The sequence below is a fragment of the Bos indicus genome, chromosome 9 (genome assembly GCF_029378745.1).
Source record: "Bos indicus isolate NIAB-ARS_2022 breed Sahiwal x Tharparkar chromosome 9, NIAB-ARS_B.indTharparkar_mat_pri_1.0, whole genome shotgun sequence".
Taxonomy (NCBI): Eukaryota; Metazoa; Chordata; class Mammalia; order Artiodactyla; family Bovidae; genus Bos; species Bos indicus.
Genome location: NC_091768.1, coordinates 32,344,980 through 32,363,827, shown reverse-complemented (window position 1 = coordinate 32,363,827; position 18,848 = coordinate 32,344,980). Strand labels below are relative to the sequence as shown.

The following is an 18,848-nucleotide window of genomic DNA, read 5'->3' as shown; positions in this document are numbered from 1 at the left end:
CATCAATAATAATCATTTCCATTTTCTGACCGAACTTCAATTCAAATTAAATGTTAAGTGAAAATTAACTAGTGAAAATAGCCAGTGAAAATCAGTAAGCAAACATATAGAACCAAGTTTTTAAGGTTTTTGGAATAAGAAAAACAGAAAGGTTAAGCTCTCATGGGCAAGTCGGGTTCTTCATCTATTAAACAAACAGCTAGACTAGATCGCTGAGCTCCAGCCCAGCTTCTTCCCTCTATCACCTCCCACCTCATGCCAGTATCTGTTCTCAAGTTCCCCACACTCACTTGCAGTTGATCTCAGGAAAATGAAACGTGGTTTTTCCTAATCAATACTTTTGTTGTTGTTGTTTAGTCACTAAGTCATGTCTTGACTCTTTTGGAACCCCATGGACTGTAGCATGTAAGGCTCATCTGTCCATGGGATTTCCCAGGCAAGAATACAGGAGTGGGTTGCCATTTCCGTCTCCAGGGGATCTGCCTGACCCAGGGATCGAACACACATCTCCTGATTGGCAGGTGGATTCTTTACAACTGTGCCACCTGGGAAGCCCAATCAATACTTTCAGTTCAGTCGCTCAGTTGTGTCCGACTCTTTGTGACCCCATGAATCGCAGCACCGCAGGCCTCCCTGTCCATCACCAACTCCCGGAGTTTACTCAGACTCATGTCCATTGAGTCGGTGATGCCATCCATCCATCTCATCCTCTGTCGTCCCCTTCTCCTCCTGCCCCCAATCCCTCCCAGCATCAGGGTCTTTTCCAATGAGTCAACTCTTCGCATGAAGTGGCCAAAGTATTGGAGTTTCAGCCTTAGCCTCAGTCTTTCCAGTGAACACTCAGGACTGATCTCCTTCAGAATGGACTGGTTGGATCTCCTTGCAGTCCAAGGGACTCTCAAGAGTCTTCTCCAACACCACAGTTCAAAAGCATGAACTATAAATAACCTCAGATATGCAGATGACACCACCCTCGTGGCAGAAAGTGAAGAGGAACTCAAGAGCCTCTTGATGAAAGTGAAAGTGGAGAGTGAAAAAGTTGGCCTAAAGCTCAACATTCAGAAAACTAAGGTCATGGCATCTGGTCCCATCACTACATGGCAAATAGATGGGGAAACAGTGGAAACAGTGTCAGACTTTATTTTTGGGGGCTCCAAAATCACTGCAGATGGTGACTGCAGCCATGAAATTAAAAGACACTCACTCCTTCGAAGGAAGATTATGACCAACCTAGATAGCCTATTGAAAAGTAGAGACATTACTTTGCCAACAAAGGTCCGTCTAGTCAAGGCTATGGTTTTTCTAGTGGTCATGTATGGATGTGAGAGTTGGACTGTGAAGAAAGCTGAGACCTACTATATAAGTTAACAAAAGTTCATTCTTACCAGATTTGCAACTGTCTACTAAATCATCTTCCAGGATAACCTGCATCGATCGTGGAATACTTCCAACAGATAGCCTTTGAACCTAGCAAGGAAAAGAAAGCGGATACTGAGTACATGTAGATATATACTAAATATTCAGAAGCCTAGCAGTTCTTGACATTACTGTCTGTTTCTCTGGTATTATCATGCAATTTAATTATGATGGGGATTTAAGGAATTTTCTTGAAACTTGTGCCTACTATCAGTTGAAGAATTTACTAAAACTAAACTAAAATAAAAACATCCAGATGGAAATAGCTCAAAGCATAATCAACCTGGGGGGTGGTCAAAATAAAACATGCTCCAGCTACTAAACACAATAATAAAGTTACTTAACCAGAAAAGAGAGGCAGTTCTACCCTGATCTCTATTCATAAGACCTGGGACAAATCACTCCGTTCTTTTGATTATTCGTTAGAGAACTCTAGCTTTATTCTTATTATATGTGTGCCTTATTACTTCCTTTATAGAAGACTAATCTCTCAGGTTCCCTTGCAGCTAAGTGTGGTCATATGACTAAGTTCTGACCAATGAGACACAAGTAAACTTGTTGCAGAAGACTTTGAGGGAGACAGCTTAAATGGATACTTGGTTTAGATGACAGGTGCTTTTGCTTCCTTTTTCCTATTCCTTGACTGGGATACAGATGTTACAGAATTGTAGCCACCATCCTGAACCACTGACCACTATAAGAATAGAAGCCATTTATTAAGAATGGTGTAGAAAGACAGAAGGGGTCTGAGTCTTTGACACTGAATAAAGCCTTTGTGTTTAAGCTGCAAGTAAAGGAAACTAAGGCTCATGCACACATGTTTAAAATGTTTATGTATACCTCATTTGGCACAGCATGTAAATTGTACCTAAACCCTAAATCCTGCCCACTCCAGTGTTTAACCACCAATTAAACCCATTTAATTTTTTCCTATCACTTAGGTAAACTTCTTAAAAATTCATGTTTTCAATTTAAAATAATTATTAAGTCACTTCATAACCTTCCTGCCAATGCTCACTATAAAAAGATGACCATTTTATGGTCTCTAAATGCTATACTCTATGAGAAAAAAATGTCATGCTTGATCTTATACTAGGTGATGACGCAAATACCATATATAATCTGTTACATGTTCCCGAGTGCTGGCAGTTTACCCAAAGCTGAAAAACACTTCTACAAATTTATTTTTCTCATGTATTTGATCATTTACCTGTTCCTGAATTTTGATTTCCTGATAATCTCTACACCTGGTTGGAGATGACAAGTCTGAGAGGCAAGTGAATTTTGAAGAATCACAGTTCTCCAAGCTGGGACATGAGGATGGCCGGAAGAAAGTATAATACTGCTCAAAGTCAGCCTGGACCACAAATACATGCTTGCACTTGTTACACATGTAATCCCGCTCAAACTCCAGGATCTTCACCAGACTTGTTCGAATTACTGTCCCCGTGACAGACAAGAAGTGTCCCACATCCTTGGTTTTAGGGATGTGCTCCCTCACCAGCTCAGGACAAACAGGCAATCCTGATGGAGAAACAAAACAAAAACACATCAACTTATATCTTGAGATATGATTCCATGCAATATATTTTTCTCGTATTTCCTAAAGGAGTATAATTTCAGGAAAAAAGAAAAAACTTCTGTGTTTTACTTAAGAAAAAGGTCAAATCAACTCAATTAAGAAAATAGAAAAGACACAACAGTCAGAATGGCCATCATCAAAAAGTCTACAAATGATAAATGCTGGAGAGGGTATGGAGAGAAGAAAACCCTCCTACACTATTGATGGTGACGTAAATTGGCAGAGTCACTATGGAGAACAGTATGGAGATTCCTTAAAAAACTAAAAATACAGCTTCCATATGTTCCAGAAATCCCATTCCTGGGAGAAAAACATGGTTGGCAAGAATACATGCATCCCAATGTAAACTGCAGTGCTGTTTACAACAGCCAAGACATGGAAGCAACCTAAATGTCCATCGACAGAGGAATGGATAAAAAAGATGTAGTACATATATACAATGGGATATTACTCAGCCATTAAAAAGAATGAAATAATGCCATTTGCAGCAATATGAATGGACCTAGAGACTGTCATACGGAGTGAAGGAAGTCAGACAGGAAGAGAAATATCATATGATATCCCTTATATGTGAAATCTAAAAAGAAATGATACAAATGAATTTACTTACAGAAGAGTAAGAAAGTAAGAAAGAGACTCACAGACTCAGAGAACAAACCTATAGTTGCCATGGGAGTAGAGGGAAGGATGAGAGGAAGGGTTAGGGAGTTTGGGATAGACAGATACACAGTGCCATATTTAAAATAGATAATCAACAAAGACCTACTGTATAGCACATGGAAATTTGCTCAATGTTATGTGGCAACCTGGTTGAAAGCGGAGTTTGAGGGAGAGTGGATACATGTATATGTATGGCTGAGTCCCTTTGTTGATAGTTTCCCTGAAACTATCACAACATTGTTAATTGGCTATACCTCAGTATAAAAAAAAAAGAATAAGATGCAGCACATACACTTTAATACAATGGAATATTACTCAGCCATTAAAACAAATGAAATAAAGCCATTTACAACAACATGGATGAACCTGGAGATTATCATAGTAAGTGAAATAAGTCAGATAGAGGAAGACAAATATCATATGATACTGCTTACATGTGAAATCGAAAAACCAACAAAATGATGCACACACTACTGTATTTAAAATAGATAACCAGTAAGGACCCACTGCATAGCACAGGGAACTCTGCTCAATATTCTGTAATAACCTAAATGGGAAAAGAACTAGAAAAAGAACAGATAATGTGTATGTGTAATTGAATTGCTCTGTTGTATGGCTGAAACTAACACAACATTGTTAATCAACTATGCTCCAATATATAATAAAATTTTTTTAAAAAATAGAAAAGAATTATTCCAAATAACAATTGTCAGTGGACTCTCTTTAAAAGTATGGATGATAAAATAACCTGGATTTTAAAAAGAACTGATCCTCTTAAGAGGGCTATCTGTTAAGTAGAATGTAAATATAGTATATTACATTCTATCTCAGTAAAAATGTAAATAGAGTATATAAATTTAACCTTACTCAATGACAAATACACTGCCACACACCACACATAAAATCAATTGATGACTCTGATAACAATTGTGGTTCTGATAACCACAAAGCTAAGTGATAAAGAAATGGCAGTGGAATGACCAAAGGCTAGTGCTTTCTCTAGTTAGGTTTAGGATTTATTAATACATAAATCTGACAGTGTTTTCAAGCCTTGTAACTTGCCCTCTCTAGTCTTGCCTTTCTCATGACTTCCAATCTCCTAGTCCAGACAAAAAGCGTGAATATCTGCAAATCATGGTACCTCTGCAGCTTTCCGACGCTACTTTGGAGAACTCTCCCCAGTTCACTCAGCAAGTTAGAGTACATTCAGATTTACCCTTCTGCAAGAAAACCTAAGTCGAGGCTAGCACCCTCACATGTACAAAAATAGAAGCGCTAAACAAAATGGTAAAATGAATGCACTAATGCATAGAAGATGTCCTTTATATCTGGAGGAAACTTCTGCCAGGAAGAGTGTAAAAGAAGGTACTCCTGGAGTCCAGAGACACCTTCCTTTCCTTGCAAGTGATGATCTAGCCCTGGGCATGCTGGGTCATGACAAGACTATGCAATACTGGTTTTACTTCGATCAGCATGAGGAATTGTGCTAGAGAGATATTCCACACTCAGGAAGAAAGCAGGTGGGAGGTGAAGAGTTTTAGCCTCAACCACAAGGGTCCCTCCCTCTTATGCTCACCAACCCTCTCTGTGTTCCTCCTGCAGTGCCAGGGTGAGTGAATTCCCTGCTGTCCAGACTGCCAAGGGGCCTGTGGCTAAATGCAATTATAGCATCTCTAATGAAAAAAACTAAGTAAACAATTACAACCGACTTTTCTAAGAAAATCAGCTTTTCATAATCTTCTACACTTTAACAATACAGGACAATATGACATCTTAATGTTATCTCACTGAATGGAATCATGTATGTGATACATGTGAAAATAAACTTTTTTTTTAGAATCAAACAAATTAGTCTGGAACATGATATTACCATTAAGTGATTTATTTTTTATTCTAAAGTAACTGCATTATTTTAAGAAAAGGGTAGTAGAGGTGAGTATATTTTTGGATCTTCACACTGTTTCATATTATTGCAATTTTTAAGCAAATTTATAATATGAAGATAGAGCTAAAAGTAACAGCAAAACTGACCACAAAAATCAAAACCTTAGAACTAAAAAAGAGTAAGGGATGATAGAAATGTCAATTTATTTTAATCTTTTTGTCTTACTATATGTTACTAAGTGTATTCTTCAACTTATCCCAGTAAAGCAGCAGGTACATCAGAAATTAAGCCACCATTAACACTAAACAACAAAAACTCTATCATTCTCTGACTCATTTAATGAGAGAAATTAAATTATTACTTAAAACAGAGACACATCCAGATCTGTGTTAGAGGTTATGTCCAGATCAATTACTTCAGGAGAAGGCAATGGCATCCCACTCCAGTACTCTTGCCTGGAAAATCCCATGGATGGAGGAGCCTGGGGGGCTGCAGTCCATGGGGTCGCCAAGAGTCGGACACTACTGAGCGACTTCACTTTCACTTTTACTTTCATGCATTGGAGAAGGAAATGGCAACCCACTCCAGTGTTTTTGCCTGGAGAATCCCAGGGACGGGGGAGCCTGGTGGCTGCCGTCTATGGGGTTGCACAGAGTCAGACACAACTGAAGCGACTTAGCAGCAGCAACTTAGCAGCAATTACTTCAAGCCCGTGGTTGCCGGCAGGCAGTCCCTGGAAATCAGCATCAGCCTCAGAGCTTTCGAGAAATGCAGATTCTTGGACAAGAGGTCAGATCTCTTCCATGAATAACTCTGGGGGTGGGGCCCAGCAATCAGCACTTTAACAAGTCCTACAGGTGATTCTGATGCCCATTAATGTTTGAGAAACACTACTTGAAATAACATGTGAGGGGCTTCCCTGAGGGCTCACTGGTAAGGAATCTGCCTGCCAATGCAGGAGACATGAGTTCGATCCCTGATCCTAGAGGATACCACCTGCCATGGAGCAACTTAAGCCTACGCGCCACAACTACTGAGCCTGTGCTCTAGAGCCCGTGCTCCACAAGAGAAGCCACTGCAGTGGGAAGCCTGTGCAACACAGCTGCAGAGTCGCAGCCACTCTCTGCAACTAGAGAAAAGCCTGCACAGCTTCGAAGACCCAGGACAGCCAAAAATAAATAAATAAATAATGTTTAAAAAAAACCCATGTGAGTGCTATTTTTTTCTCACTTACTTTGATGCTGTTTATTTGAATACCTTTCATCAAAACCACTGCGAATAGCAAGTAAATTTTCTGTGTCTATGCTCAGTCACTCAGTCGTGTCTGACTGTGACCCCATGGACTGCAGCCTGCCAGGCTCCTCTGCCCATGGAGTTTTCCAGGCAAGGATACTGGAGTAGGTTGCCATTTCCTACTCTAGGGGATGTTCCCGATCCAGGAATCAAGCTTGCGTCTCCTGCACTGGCAGGCGATTCTTTACCACTGCACCACCTGGGAAGCCCAAGTAAACTTCAGACCAATAACAATCCCAGAAGACAAAGAGCAATGCATATTCTAGAAAAACAAGCCAGAAAAACGTGTTATGTTCCTAAGGAGACGGAGCCACAGACACATCCTGTGTGTGTGTGTTCAGTCACTCAGTCGTATCCAACTCTATGAGACCCCTTGGATGGTACCCCACCAGACCCCTCTGTCCCTGGGATTTACACCTGGCGAGAATACTAGAGTGGGTTGCCATTTCCTCCTCCAGGGAATCTTCCAGACCCAGAGATCGAACCCATGTTTCCCACATCTCCTGCATTGGCAGGTGGATTCTCTACCACTGAGCCACTGGGGAAGCCCACAGAGGCATCCTGGGTTTTACTAATTCAATGCCTTGCCTGAGTCCAAAATGGAGGTGCAATATACCTAAAACCAGACCATTCCCACTCCTGGTTCATTCTGCCTGGGACACCCGCATCCCTCCCTGATCTCATCTTCTAGTCTAGAATCCTTGGGTGAATCATCTAGGACAATTCACTCCCTGCTCAGCGAGCTAATATATCTTCTAAATATCTTCAGTGACACATGTGTCACATAAGTAAAAGATGCCAGTGAGTGCCTTTACAATTATGTTCAATACGTACATATGCATGGATCTGTGGGCATACATACATAAATTGGGAAATAAATTTGACTATACAGCTGTCTCCCTTATAGCCTTGAAGCTCTTTAGATGAGGGACTATACCATGTGCATTTTGGTTTCCCAAGGGTCTAGCAAATCCCCACATGGGATATGTTTGTAGAATGATGTTATTTTGGTAGTAATATAATTTGCAAGTCACTTTCTCAGAGGATAATGAAGAAACGGGCTAAATTCACCTGAAACCAATAGGATCACTTAGGCAGACAGAATTTTAGTATTTAAACTGAGCATTGAAAAGTGTCTAAACATAAAGACAGCCTAAAGTCATTTCTTAAATACCATTTCAATAACATCAACTAAAGTCCCTTTTAACAACCATTCTGAAACATCATAAGAACAGAACATTTTTTCTTGATCCTAGCAAGATATTACCTAGTATCTGATACATAAAGATTAATAATATTCATAATTTTATTCCAGTAAGTGTAACTGCAGATACTATTTTTTCACCTAAATCAAGTATCTGGTATTTTTTTGAATTTTAATTTATCTCCAAGGAATTCTATAGGGACTCCTAATCTTTCTGAAATCACAGCATTCATTTTTGGGTTTTTTTTTTTTTTTCCTTTTTTTTTGGCCAGGCAGCATTTGGGATCTTAGTTCCCTGACCAGGGATCGAACCTGCATCCCCTGTATTGGAAGCACAGAGTCTTAACCACTGGACCTCTAGGGAAGTCCCACAGCAATCGATTTTGTTATTTATAAATCCCCATCTTTCTGAAATGTAGTAAATACTTATTTTCAAACAAAATGGCACATCTGTTCTCTAATCCTAGATTGCAGGAATTCAAAGACATAGCTTTAACACTACAAGTTGCTAATTGCTCCACTGCAATTTCTTTAAACTTAAGAAGCTTTGTCTGTTATTCATCCCAAAAAAGTTACTGAGGGCCTGATAGGTGCCCAGCACAATGCTAATCTTGATATAAAAAAATAATGAATTTTATCACTGGGTAGCATCTACCAAATTTTCTTATTCTTTGAATTACCTATACTTTTATTGTCAGTAGTCACAAAAGCTCAGAAAGCTGTATTAGTTTTATACACACATACATATGTGTATATATGCACACAAATATTCTCCCTCCTCTCAGTTGGTATGGCTAGTAGCCAGCCTAGCCTTCCAAATGTCCAGAGAAACAGTATAGAATCATGATTCTTCTCCAAAAGTGACCATCAATTACACAATGGATATGTTTTTAAGTATGGTGGCTTAGTTGCTAAATTGTGTCTGACTCTTGTGACCCCGTAGACAGTAGCCCTCCAGGCTTCTCTATCCATGGGATTTTCCCAAGCAGGAATACTGGAGTGAGTTGCCATTTCCTTCTCTAGGGGATCTTTCTGACCTGGAGATGAAACCTGGGTCTTCTGCATTGCAGGTTGATTCTTTACTATCTGAGTCACCTGGAAAGCCCATTTTAAGTATAAAAATCTATTATTAGTGCTTAAACTCAATATATGTTGGGATTTCTCAAAATCTTCCTAAAAAACAATATGGCAGTAAAATTCACCTGATATCCTGGCATGAAGATTCTGCTTCATGGAGAGACCTTCAGGCTGAGAAAGGGACTGGAGAATCGTCAAGGCTGATCTTCTCAGTGCATTATCAAAAATAGTTAGCACTTCATTAGGGAAGGCATTGAAATATTCCCCAATTTCCATGTTGGTCTCAAAAAGGGTCATGGCATTAACCACAACTGGGTAATGAGCATCTTCATCTCTTTCCTTCAAGATGAGAAGTATGTCGTTCTTATGGTACTCCGAAACATAGGACTCAAACACTTGACCAACCAATGTAACTTGATCGCTATTCATCTTGATCTAGGTAACTAAAGAAAGAGAAAGGACTGTGTTATACCTTTGCTTTTCTAGACTTATATACTAGTTTACAAAAAAGACTGTTTGGCTGTAAATCATTCTGACTTTGCGCCAGACTCTAATTTGATCTGAATTATCTGTTATAGTCACTTGCCTGGAAAATTCCATGGACAGAGGATCCTGGTGGACTACAGTCCGTGGTGTCACAAAGAGTTGGACATGACTTAGCGACTGAGCACAATTATTAAGCACATAAAATCTTAAATGCCAGTCTTTTGGTTTAAGTTCCTCCTAGTAGAGTTCTTTGCAAGCATCCTGGTTCCAGGTTTTATTTACATAAAAAACATTTTTCTCTCTCTCCCTGGCAAACCTAGTCTCACACACACACACACACACACACACACACTCATTTGTATTCTGCTACATACTACTATTCAGACCAGTAGCAATTCTGACTTAAGGAGTTAATAAATTGGCTTTAGAAATTTACATTTGGAGGTGAAAGTGTTCCTCTTTTCTTTTTCTAACCTCGGAAAACTATTGTTGCTTTAGTCTCTAAGTCATGTCTGACTTTTTGAGACTCCATGGACTGTAGCCCATCAGGCTCCTCTGTCCCTGGGATTTTCCAAGCAAGAATACTGGAGTGGATTGCCATTTCCTTCTCCAAGGGATCTTCCCAACCCAGGGATCAAACCCAAGTTTTCCATGTCTCCTGCATTGGCAGGTGGATTCTTAACCACTGAGCCTCCTAGGAAGCTCCACACTAGAAATCAGCTGGCAGGAAAAAATGGCTTCTTAAAAATAATTTTACTTCTTAGCCACTTTGTTCTTTCAGTGCTTATGACCGGAAGGGGTTCAGCTGGCTTCAGCAAAAATAGTTGTGAAAAGTATAAAAAAAAAACCTAGGAAATTAAATTGAGGAAAGGAAACTGTCTCTAAATGAGAAATCACTATGATTAAAAGTAAATATATTACATTTTAATTTATATCTACAGATTAAAAAGGGCCTGCTGCTATTCTATTTTCATGAATATATGTAGATAACATGTACAAGGCACTATTCTGGGAAATGAAAAAAGCACAATAAAAGGTCCTCTATGCCTCAGATAACCAAAGAACAGATCAAATGAAGTGATGTTCTAACAGTGGTAAAAATGCAATACAAATGGGAGCACAAAAGAGACAAGAATTAAATATAAATGGAGTGACAACCCCAGACGTGCCAAAGGACAGTTACAAATAAACTGCCCAAATTGATCATTTAAGAAATTCACATTTGGTTTGGAAACAGACCACTGGAGGACAAATGTCCTTTGACTTATTTCATTCAATCAACATCTGTTGTCCTAGAAATAGATGAAAGAAGATTGTTATGACATTCACGGTTTAGCATCCTAAATATGTGTTACACGTGCTACTAGCAATATTTTGCTTTCTCTGGGAAGCTACTCGAAGGTATGAAAGGAGTAAGGGGTAGTATACCACAGTTATGTCAAGAATCCTGACACTTACAGGATGCCAATGTGAGATTAAGAGATGTATAGGCCACTACACTGATAAGTATTTTGTGTGGGGTAGGTATACATTCAGCTAAGAGTAAAGAAGAAAAAGCACTTGAGAAAGAACAACTAATCATACAGTATTTTCATCATTTGGCCTTTGCTGGAAAAACAAAACAAAACAAAACTGGGACTCTTAGAGTGGCTATAAGATAAGGTCTCAGTTCAGTTCAGTCTCTCAGTCATGTCCAGACTCTTTGCAACCCCACAGACTGCAGCATGCCAGGCTTCCCTGTCCATCACCAACTCCAGGAGCTTGCTCAAACTCATGTCCATCGAATCAGTGATGCCATCCAACCATCTCATCCTCTGTTGTCCCTTTAGATAACCTCTAAGATTCTATAAATGCATATTAAATTTGGAGCCAAAAACTTAGCAACTTAAAAGGCAGTTTCACATAAGGCTGGAAGGGGGTAGTCTCAGAATTCATGGTTCATATTAAGATCAGTTTAAATTTCGCCTAGTCTTTTTGAAACAGCATCACTAAAAAAAAAAGCATTCACTTTCAATATCTGGGCACAACTGACTAAGCAGCTTGCTAACCCTAGAAACATGCTCACTCATACTTGAGCAGCGTTTTACAACTTTCAAGTTCCTTTTCCTTTTTCTTATGGAATATTTGAAGACAAATAAAGCCAGGTTGTGCTACTTTATTCTCTTAAGTAAATCGCCAACAAGAAAAACCCAGGAGGATGCATAAGCTGTAACTTCCAGCTGGGTCCCTGGGAATCACAGCCCGCACACCCGCCGCACCGCCCCTCCGGGGGCCACGCCCCTGCACCCTAAGATCCGCCCTCTTTGGCACCGCCCCCTTCCCGCCCCCCAGCTTCAGCTCTCCGCCTCCTCCCCGCGGGCGCTCCGCAAACGTGGAGCCAAGTTGTGCCCGGAGAACAGCTTTCCACACTTCCGTCTCTGGACACTGCCCGTGCCCGACAACAACATTTCCTAGGCTCAGCTGCGGGCAGCCGCATCGCCGGCCCAGGCCCGAAGTTGAATAGTTTTGGAATTAACCAGGTGTGGGCAAGACTTGGGACCCTCTGCGGGAGAAATAAAGAATGGTGAAACGAAGCTGCGGCTTTCACTTACTGGCGGTTACGCGGTGTCAGAAGTCACCGGGGGCTGCTCCCGACGCTGAGGGACACGAAGGGCTCAGGCCAGGCGGCGGGGTAGTGCGCGGGGCCCGCGAGGCGGGAGGAGGCCCCGGGTGGAGGCGGGGCGGGTGGCGCGCGCGGGGCCGCTGGAGGCGCCGTCGGCCCCGGGGACGCGCAGGCACCCGCGGGTCCGCCTGGCGCCCGGGCGAGATAGGCGCCACGCGGGCGGCTTGATCGGGCCCGCGCTCCCGAGGGACGCCGGGCCGCGCACTGCCTCAAGTTGGCGGTTCAGGTGCCTCTTCCGGGTGGAGGAGCGGGCGGGCGGGCGCGCGCCCCGCCGAGCGCTGCCGGACGAGAGAGGCGGGGCGGGGCGGGGCTGGATGGGAGGAGCGAGGCGGGTCCCGGCCAGGGCGCCAGGAGCCCCGGGGCGGGCTAGACTGAGCGGTAGGCGGTGGCTCTTAGGTTTTGCACGCGCTGGGCTTTCCTTCTTGTCTTAAGACCTCTGCCAGACCCAAAGCCGCCAAGATTTTTCTGTTTTCTTCCACAAGTTTTAGAATGAAGGTTTTAAGTTTAGGTTTATGATTAATTTTGAGCTGATTTTTGGATATGCTGCAAAATACGGATTTTTTTTTTGCGAAATATGGATCTTGGGATAACTTTATTAATAGAAATCTACTACTATTAAAAGAGCTATATTTTTTCCACTGAATAGCCTTTGGACTTACCTCCAATGTCAGTTGTCCTTATATGCGGGTCTAAGACTTAATATTCTGTTCCCCGATGTATTTGTCTAGCTTTATAAAAATACGGTCATAAACAGGGTCATTTGAAAAGACCCTGATGTTGGGACAGATTGAAGGCGGGAGAAGGGGACGACAGAAGATATGATGGTTGGATGGCATCACCAAATCAATGGATGTGAGTTTGCGTAAACTCCGGGAGCTGGCGTAAACTCAGGGAGCTGGCGATGGACAAGGGAGGCCTGGCGTGCTGCAGTGCATGGGGTCTCAAACAGCTGGACACGACTGAGCAACTGAACTGAACTGATAAAAACACGAGGTTGTCTTAATTACTGTAACTATAATGAGTCGTGAAATCGGGTAGATCGTTTGGCCTCTAGTTTTGTTCTTTTTCAAAGTTGTTAGGGCTCTTCTGTTCCAAATGAATTTTAAAGCCAGCCTGTTGTTTTCTGTGAAAAAGCTGCAATTTTTATTGGGGTTGCATAGAATCTGTCGGAGAAAGCAACGGCACCCCACTCCAGAACTTTTGCCTAGAAAATCCCATGGATAGAGGAGCCTGGTAGGCTGCAGTCCATGGGGTTGCGAAGAGTCGGACACGACTGAGCAACTTCACTTTCACTTTTCACTTTCATGCATTGGAGAAGGAAATGGCAACCCACTCCAGTGTTCTTGCCTGGAGAATCCCAGGGATAGGGGAGCCTGGTGGGCTGCCGTCTATGGGGTCGCACAGAGTCGGACACGACTGAAGCGACTTAGCAGCAGCAGCAGAATCTGTAGGTCAGTTTGGGAAGAATCTACTTGTTATTAGTATTTTATGACCCTTGAATAAAGTAAACCTCCCCGTCTATTTAGGGGTTCAGTTCAGTTCAGTTGCTCAGTCATGTCCGACTCTTTGCGACCCCATGAATCGCAGCACGCCAGGCCTCCCTGTCCATCACCAACTCCCAGAGTTCACTCAAACTCCTGCCATCTCATCCTCTGTAGTCCCCTTTTCCTCCTGCCCCCAATCCCTCCCAGCATCAGAGTCTTTTCCAATGAGTTAGCTCTTCGCATGAGGTGGCCAAAGTTCTGGAGTTTCAGCTTTTTGTCCTTCCAAAGAACACCCAGGGCTGATCTCCTTTAGAATGGACTGGTTGGATCTCCTTGCAGACCAAGGGACTCACAAGAGTCTTCTCCAACACCACAGTTCAAAAGCGTCAATTCTTCGGCACTCAGCTTTCTTCACAGTCCAACTCTCACATCCATACATGACCACTGGAAAAACCACAGCCTTGACTAGATGGACCTTTGTTGGCACAGTAATGTCTCTGCTTTTCAATATGCTCTCTAGGTTAGTCATAATCTTCCTTCCAAGGAGTAAGCATCTTTTAATTTCATGGCTGCAATCACCATCTGCAGTGATTTTGGAGCCCAAGAAAATAAAGTCTGACACTGTTTCCACTGTTTCCCCATCTATTTCCCATGAAGTGATGGGACCAGATGCCATGATCTCCGTTTTCTGAATATTGAGCTTTAAGCCAACTTTTTCACTCTCCACTTGCACTGTGATTAAGAAGCTTTTTAGTTCCTCTTCACTTTCTGCCATAAGGGTGGTGTCATCTGCATATCTGAGGTTATTGATATTTCTCCTGGCAATCTTGATTCCAGCTTGTGCTTCTTCCAGTCCAGCGTTTCTCATGATGTACTCTGCATATAAGTTAAATAAGCAGGGTGACAATATACAGCCTTGACGTACTCCTTTTCCTGTTTGGAACCAGTCTGTTGTTCCATGTCCAGTTCTAACTGTTGCTTCCTGACCTGCACATAGGTTTCTCAAGAGGCAGGTCAAGTGGTCTGGTATTCCCATCTCAGAACTTTCCACAGTTTATTGTGATCCACACAGTCAAATGTTTTGGCATACTCAATAAAGCAGAAATACATGTTTTTCTGGTACTCTCTTGCTTTTTTGATGATCCAGTGGATGTTGGCAATTTGATTTCTGGTTCCTCTGCCTTTTCTAAAACCAGCTTGAATATCTGGAAGTTCATGGTTCACATATTGCTGAAGCCTGGCTTGGAGAATTTTGAGCATTATTGTGCAGTAGTTTGAGCATTCTTTGACATTGCCTTTCTATGGGATTGGAATGAAAACTGACCTTTTCTAGTCCTGTGGCCACTGCTGAGTTTTCCAAATTTGCTGGGATATTGACTGCAGCACTTTCACAGCATCATCTTTCAGGATTTGAAATAGCTCAACTGGAATTCCATTACCTCCACTAGCTTTGTTCATAGTGATGCTTATGTAATCTCGAAGTTTTTTGCTGTTATGTCAAATTCATCTGTCAGATTTATCCCTAAAATCATGGGAAAGAAGGGACCATACTTTTTGATTATATATAAATGTTACCAGTTTCAATTTCTGGTTGTTCTTTGCATACAATTGATTTTTAACATTTTATTATTAAAAATTTTAAAGCAGTTTTAGGTTCATAGCAAAATTGAATAGGAAGTACAAAAATTGCCCATATAATCCTTGTCTCCACACAGCTGCAACCTCCCTGTTAGTATCCTTTTACCAGAGTGGTGGATTGGTTAAAATTGATGAACTGACATTAACACATCATCATCACTCAAAGTCCATGGCTTATAGTAGGGTTCACTCTCGGTGTACATTCTGTTTTGACAGAGGTATAATAAAAGGCATCCACCACTGCATGTTACACAGAATAGTTTCACTGGCCTAAAAATCTAAAAATCATCCCTCCAACCCCACTAACTCCTAGCAATAACTGATCGTTATACTCTCTCTGTAGTTTTCCAGGATATCGTGTAGTTGAAATCATACAGTATGTTGTCTTTTCAGATCAGCTTTTTCACTTAGTAATATACATTTAAATTTCTTTCATGCCTGTTCATGGCTTGGGCAGCTCATTTCTTTTTGGTGCTGAATGATACTGCATTATCTGCACATACCACACTATCCACTCACCTACAGAAGGACCAATTTTGGTTGCTTCCAAGTTCAGCCAATTATGGATAAAGCTGCCGTAAACAACCACGTGCAGATTTTGTGTGAACATAGTTTTCAGCTCCTTTGGGTAAATACAAAGGAGCATGACTGCTGCATAATATGGTTAAGAGTAGTTTTGTAGGAAACAACCAAAATGTCTTCCAAAGTAGCTGTACCATTTTATTCCCATCCACCATGAATGAAAGTTGCTTTTGCTCCACATCCTCTCCAGCATTTTGTGTTTTTAGTGTTTTGAATTTTAGCCATTCTAATAGGTATGTAGTATCTCATTGTTATTTTGCTTTGCATTTCCCTGTTGACATATGATGTTGAATATCTTTTCATACACTTAACTTTTATCTGTATATATTGGGCGTCTTCCGGTCTTTTGCCCATTTTTTAGTAACAGTGCTTGTTTTCTTATTGTTGTTTATTTTTCTCAGAAAATGCCTCCAAGGAAGAATGAAAACAGATATTTGAAGATTTGTTACTTTATACATTTGGCATTTTTTAGATAAAAAACACTCTACAAATCCAAAGGCTATAATGTTTTAATATATATAATTACATTTTATATGCTTCCATTTTCTCTCCATTCTTAGCATTGTTATGCTTTTTAAAAAAATCAGTTGACTAATAAAATTTGCAATATACATTATAATTAAGTCCACTTTCAAGTAACACTATACTACTCCAAGTATTTTATAGTAGCAAAGTAATCCTCAATCTTTCCTCCCATCCCTTGCATCATGGCACTCATCCACTTTACTTATATAAGCTTGTAAGACTTAGCTCTGCATAATGAATATACTACTGCTATTATTATGTGGAGCACACTGTTCTGTTAGATCAATAAGTTTTTATTTTCATTTAGTTTTTCTTCAGTACTCTTCCTTAGTTTATGTAGATCTGAATTTCTGATATATTATATCCTTTCTCTTCAAAGAACTTTTAACTTTTCTTGCAAGGTAGACTTGCAGGCAACAAACTCCCTACATTTTTGTCTGAGAAAAATATTTTTACTTCACTTTTGAAGGATAATTTTGCAGGTACGAATGATAGGTTGGTGGGATTTTTCTCTCAACACAAAATATTTCACTCTGCTTTCTTGTTGCTTGCATAGTTTCTAGGGGAAGTTGAATATAATATAATCTTTTTTTTTTCCCCTCACAAATGTTTCCCCCACCCCTGACTTCTTTCAGGATTTTTCTTTAACGTTCAGTTCAGTGGCTCAGTCATATCCAACTCTTTGTGACCCCATGACCACAGCACACCAGGCCTCCCTGTCCATCACCAACTTCAGAGCTCACTCAAACCCATGTCCATTGAGTCGGTCATCCTCTGTCGTCCCCTTCTCCTCCTGCCCTCAATCTTTGCCAGCATCAGGGTCTTTTCCAAAGAGTCAGCTCTTTGCATCAGGTGGCCAAAGTATTGGAGTTTCAGCTTCAACATCAGTCCTTCCAATGAACACCCAGGACTGATCTCCTTTAGGATGGACTGGTTGGATCTCCTTGCAGTCCAAGGGACTCTCAAGAGTCTTCTCCAACACCACAGTTCAAAAGCATCAATTCTATGGCACTCAGCTTTCTTTATAGTCCAACTCTCACATCCATACCTGACCACTGGAAAAACCGTAGCCTTGACTAGATGGACCTTTGTTGGCAAAGTAATATCTCTGCTTTTTAATATGCTATCTGCTGCTGCTGCTGCTAAGTCACTTCAGTTGTGTCCGACTCTGTGCGACCCCATAGATGGCAGCCCACCAGGCTCCGCCGTCCCTGGGATTCTCCAGGCAAGAACACTGCAGTGGGTTGCCATTTCCTTCTCCAATGCATGAAAGTGAAAAGTGAAAGTGAAGTTGCTCAGTCGTGTCTGACTCTTAGCGACCCCATGGTCTGAAGCCCACCAGGCTCCTCTGTCCCTGGGATTTTCCAGGCAAGAGTACTGGAGTGGGGTGCGATTGCCTTCTCCGAATATGATGTCTAGGTTGGTCATAACTTTCCAAGGAGTAGGCGTCTTTTAATTTCATGGCTGCAATCACATCTGCAGTGATTTTGGAGCTCAGAAAAATAAAGTCAGCCACTGTATCCCCATCTATTTGCCATGAAGTGATGGGACCAGATGCCATGACCTTGGTTTTCTGAATGTTGAGCTATAAACCAACTTTTTCACTCTCCACTTTCACTTTCATCAAGAGGCTCTTTAGTTCTTCTTCACTTTCTGCCATAAGGGTGGTGTCATCTGCATATCTGAAGTTATTGATCTTTTCCCCAGTAATCTTGATTCCAGCTTGTGCTTCCTCCAGCCCAGCGTTTCTCATGATGTACTCTGCATATAAGTTAAATAAGCAGGGTGACAATATACAGCCTTGACGTACTCCTTTTCCTATTTGGAACCAGCCTGTTTGTTCCATGTCCAGTTCTAACTGTTGCTTCCTGACCTGCATATAGGTTTCTCAAGAGGCAGGTCAGCTGGTCTGGTATTCCCATCTCTTGCAGAATTTTCCCCATTTTATTGTGATCCACATAGTCAAAGGCTTTGGCATAGTAAATAAAGCAGGAATAGATGTTTTTCTGGAACTCTCTTGCTTTTTCCATGATTCAGCAGATGTTGGCAATTTGATCTCTGGTTCGTCTCCTTTCCTAAAACCAGCTTGAACACCTGGAAATTCATGGGTCATGTATTGCTGAAGCCTGGCTTGGAGAATTTTAAGCATTACTTTACTAGCGTGTGAGATGAGTGCAATTGTGCGGTAGTTTGAGCATTCTTTGGCATTGCCTTTCTTGGGGATTGGAATGAAAACTGACCTTTTACATTAATTTGACATTAAATTTGTTGCAAGTCCTCACTCATTATTGCTTTAAAGATTTCTTCTGTTCCTTTTTCTTACTCTTTTGGGAATTCCCATTATGTGTATGTGA

The 18,848-nt window shown here is 41.3% G+C and overlaps 1 protein-coding gene across 9 annotated transcripts in view; it reads right to left on the bottom strand.

Moving 5' to 3' along the window:
• MCM9 (minichromosome maintenance 9 homologous recombination repair factor) overlaps positions 1 to 12,514 on the bottom strand; it is a 132,048-nt gene extending 119,534 nt beyond the window's left edge. For 7 of the 9 annotated variants that reach the window (XM_070795904.1, XM_070795907.1, XM_070795905.1 and 4 more), the window contains exons 1-4: positions 12,195 to 12,513; positions 9,243 to 9,560; positions 2,627 to 2,940; positions 1,386 to 1,467 (exon numbers count right to left, since the gene is read on the bottom strand). In XM_070795904.1, the coding sequence (XP_070652005.1) occupies positions 1,386 to 1,467; positions 2,627 to 2,940; positions 9,243 to 9,546 (700 nt within the window). In that variant the 5' untranslated portion in view covers positions 9,547 to 9,560; positions 12,195 to 12,513. Of the gene's footprint in view, positions 1 to 1,385; positions 1,468 to 2,626; positions 2,941 to 9,242; positions 9,561 to 12,194 lie in introns of all 9 variants that reach the window. The other 2 variants (XM_070795908.1, XM_070795902.1) reach the window with 2 other exon arrangements.
• Between the last annotated feature and the right edge of the window lie 6,334 nt (positions 12,515 to 18,848).